The following is a 3,348-nucleotide window of genomic DNA, read 5'->3' as shown; positions in this document are numbered from 1 at the left end:
CGGTATTTCCACCAACACTTTGGTCCCTGACTTCCTCCTTGGCCTTTTCAGCCCTCTTGCCTACTGCTCCCAGCACCCGCTGGTGCAGCCAGCCACCGACTGGCCTGGACCCCAGCCCCTCACACCTTCATGCCAGGATGGTGCTGCTGAGGCACACGGCAGAGCAGGTGAGTCTCTCCTGGCCTTGGGGATCCTTGTGTTCATAAGTCCTTCCTGCTCAGGGCAGAGGCAGGGAGGGGCACACGGTAGCCCTGGGGAGGGGTGACCCCAGCTTCTAGGGAGTAAAACTGCAGTTTGCTTAGTGAGCCAATGCTCAGACCTCCTCACTAGGCCAGGTTCTGTGCAAAGCAATTTGCATATGTCATCTCCTGATAACCTATAGTAATAATAATAACAGGCTGGGCCCAGTGGCTCACACCTGTAATCCCAACACTTTGGGAGGTTGAAGCAGGAGGATCACTTGAGCCCAGGAGTTTGAGACCAGCCTGGGCAACATGTTGAGACCCCGTCTCTACAAAATGAAAAACTACAGGACCGGGTGTGTGGCTCACACCTGTAATCCCAGCACTTTGGGAGGCTATGGTGGGAGGAGCACTTGAGCCCAGGAGTTCGTGGCCAGCCTGGGCAACATAGTAAGACCTCGTCTCCACAAAAAAATAGCTGAGCATGGTGGCATGCATGTGTAGTCCCAGCTACTCCGGAGGCTGAGGCGGGAGGATCACTTAAGCCCAGGAGGTAAAGGCCGCAGTGAGCCACAATGGTGCCACTGCACTCCAGGCAACAGAGTGAGACTCTGTCTCAAAAAAATAAATATTAAAAATTTAAAGATTAGCTGGGCATGGTGGGGCACATCTGTAGTCCCAGCTATTTGGGAGGCTGAGGTGGGAGGATTGCCTGAGCCCAGCTGGTCGAGGCTACAGGTGTGTTCACACCACTGCACTTCAACTTGAATGACAGAGCAAGACACTTGTCTCAAAGTAAACAAAACAATAATGATAACAGTTGTCATGGATCATTTCCTGTGTGCCAACCTCAGTGCTGAAGGCTTTGTTTATATTTTCTTTCTTACTTATTTATATTTAGAAATAGGGTCTCATGATGTTGCCTAGGCTGGTCTCAAAGTCCTGGGCTCAAGTGATCCTACCCCCTTGGCCTGCGGATTAGCTAGGATTACTGGCATGAGCCATTGTGCCTGGCCTGCTTTGTGTATATTTTAAGCCTTTACCCTCACACAGCCCTACAAGGAAGGGCTACAAGGAATGTTTACAGACAAGGAAACTGAGGCTTAGAGACATGAAGTCATGTGCTCGTAAGTTCCATAGCAAACAAGTAGCTTTGCCAGGATTGAGACTGTGGTCTGTCTCACTCCGTACCTGGGCTCTTTCACGGCCCCTGCTGACTCCCAGAGTCAGGGATGACGTGGGGAGGGGCCTTAACGAGGGCTGGCTCAGCTAGTGTCCAGGGCTCCACCTTTCTCTCAGCTCAGGGAAGGTGACCGCCCATCCACATCTGCCTTGCAGGACCGCGACTTCTTGGAGAATGAACAGTTCTTTCTGGAGACCCTGAAGAAAGGGTCCTACAATTTGACATCTCATTCAGCCTGAGTGGGATCCCAGCCGATTCCCCAACAGAGGGTTCAGACCCCAGAACTCTCCTGTTCCTCCTGCTGCCTCCATGGAGGCAGTGCCTGGGGAGGATTCTGAGATGCTTGAGGCCTGATGGCAGCTGTTCCGTGGACAGGGTGCAAGTGCATCCTTTCCAAGTGTGCCAGCCCGGGGCAGCCCCTGCCTCTGGGGCTCTGTGGTGTAGGCTGTCTTACCACAGCTTTGGCTGCCCTGTCCCAAAGCCATCTGGCTTGGATCTGAAGGTCTGAGCTGGCAGCGAGGACCCCCAGCTCTCACTGGGCTCTGTGGGCTCCCCCTGTTCCACAGGTAGACTGTTGTGGGCTCTTTTTGCCTGGGCCTCTTCTGAGGCAGGAGCTTTCTTGAGGGATGCCACAAACAGCCTTCCCTACTCCCTGCCAGAGCAGTTCCCTCCCTGATGAGCTGGAGAAGGGCCCTCTGGCCTCCTGCCGGTACAGGGAAGGCACCAGCTAGATCCTCCCTTGTGGTGTGAGATGTTCCCGGAACTCCTCCTCCTGGGCTTGCCCAGAGCCCCCACCCTATTCCCAGCATTGCCCAAAGGACCAACCAGTTTGGGTGGACAGTGGCCTCCTCAACTTCCTCCCCATCTGGGTGCCACCCTGGCGGCAGAGGGAGCTGTGGCGATGGTGGGCCGTGGGGAGGGTCGAGGACGGAAGGCGCCTCTGTGCTGCTCATCTGCCCAAAGCCACAGCTCAGGGGGCGTGCAGTGGAGGTGACAAGGAATCCATCACAACTAGCAGAGATTTCTTTGGTTCTCCTCCACTCCCACTGCTTCACTTGACTAAGCTTAAAACAACTGCTTTTGCCATGGCTCATCAGAGTTTATACTTATTTCTTAGAAAATGTTTCCTGTTACTTGCCGGACAAGTCCCAAAGAACAGGCAGATGTTCCTATTAAAAAAGTCAGTGTATAAGATTGGTCAGGACCAGGCGCCTCTGGCCACGTGCCTCCCCCCTCCAGCACCTACAGTCTCCAGTGGCACCTGGCAGCTGGACCACAGCCAGGAGAAGGGTACTATTAGCCCTGCTTCAAACATGCAGAAACTGAGGCCTGGGCAGATTAAATAACCTGCCTGAGGTGACAGTGAGTAGCGCCTGGATTTGAGTTCTGCTCTGTCTGATCCCCAAGTCCCAGGCTGTCAGCCACCCCAGTCTCCTACCTCCCAGAGGAGCAGGCTACACTCCTGGTAGGTGCTGGTGTGGGAGGAAGATCTCTTCAGGAGCTTCTGGGGCTGAGGAGGGAAGCATCACACACCCCGTTGGAAGCCTTGGTTAAGTCTCAAATTTGATTCTCCGCAAAAGAGACTCAACCAGTCCTGAGGCAGACCTGTGCAAAGAGCTGGGGGGGGCTAAGGATGGGCACATCAGCTCAAGGGCAGCTGGCGTCTAGGCAGCCACCTGCAGGATCTGCAGGTGATCAAGCACACACGTCTGGGAGGGCAGTGCTGAGAGACCCACAGGGGAGAACATGGCCTTCAAGACAGTAGGGAGAAGAGGTTAGAATGAGAGGGCTTTGCATATCTTGTTAAAGATGTGCAAGTTTTCAGGGCAAATTTGTCCGAGGGCAAATTTTCAGGTCTTCACTAGAAGATTTTAAACAGTTGAACCACATTTGTATTTTAGAAAACCCATTGGGGCCGGGCGCGGTGGCTCAAGCCTGTAATCCCAGCACTTTGGGAGGCCGAGACGGGCGGATCACGAGGTC

General features: G+C 54.1%; 1 protein-coding gene across 1 annotated transcript in view; it reads left to right on the top strand.

The window, feature by feature from the left end:
* Positions 1-2,711, top strand: part of FBF1 (Fas (TNFRSF6) binding factor 1) — a 48,038-nt gene extending 45,327 nt beyond the window's left edge. Inside the window, exons 28-30 of the mRNA XM_011965860.1 lie at positions 52-167; positions 1,521-1,634; positions 2,483-2,711. Of these exons, the coding sequence (XP_011821250.1) occupies positions 52-167; positions 1,521-1,604 (200 nt within the window). The 3' untranslated portion in view covers positions 1,605-1,634; positions 2,483-2,711. The remainder of the gene's footprint in view (positions 1-51; positions 168-1,520; positions 1,635-2,482) is intronic.
* Positions 2,712-3,348: the final 637 nt, after the last annotated feature.

The sequence above is a fragment of the Mandrillus leucophaeus genome, unplaced genomic scaffold, assembly GCF_000951045.1.
Source record: "Mandrillus leucophaeus isolate KB7577 unplaced genomic scaffold, Mleu.le_1.0 Scaffold1, whole genome shotgun sequence".
Lineage (NCBI taxonomy): Eukaryota > Metazoa > Chordata > Mammalia > Primates > Cercopithecidae > Mandrillus > Mandrillus leucophaeus.
Note: the sequence above shows the minus strand (reverse complement) of the source record. Positions and strands in the feature narration are given on the sequence as shown.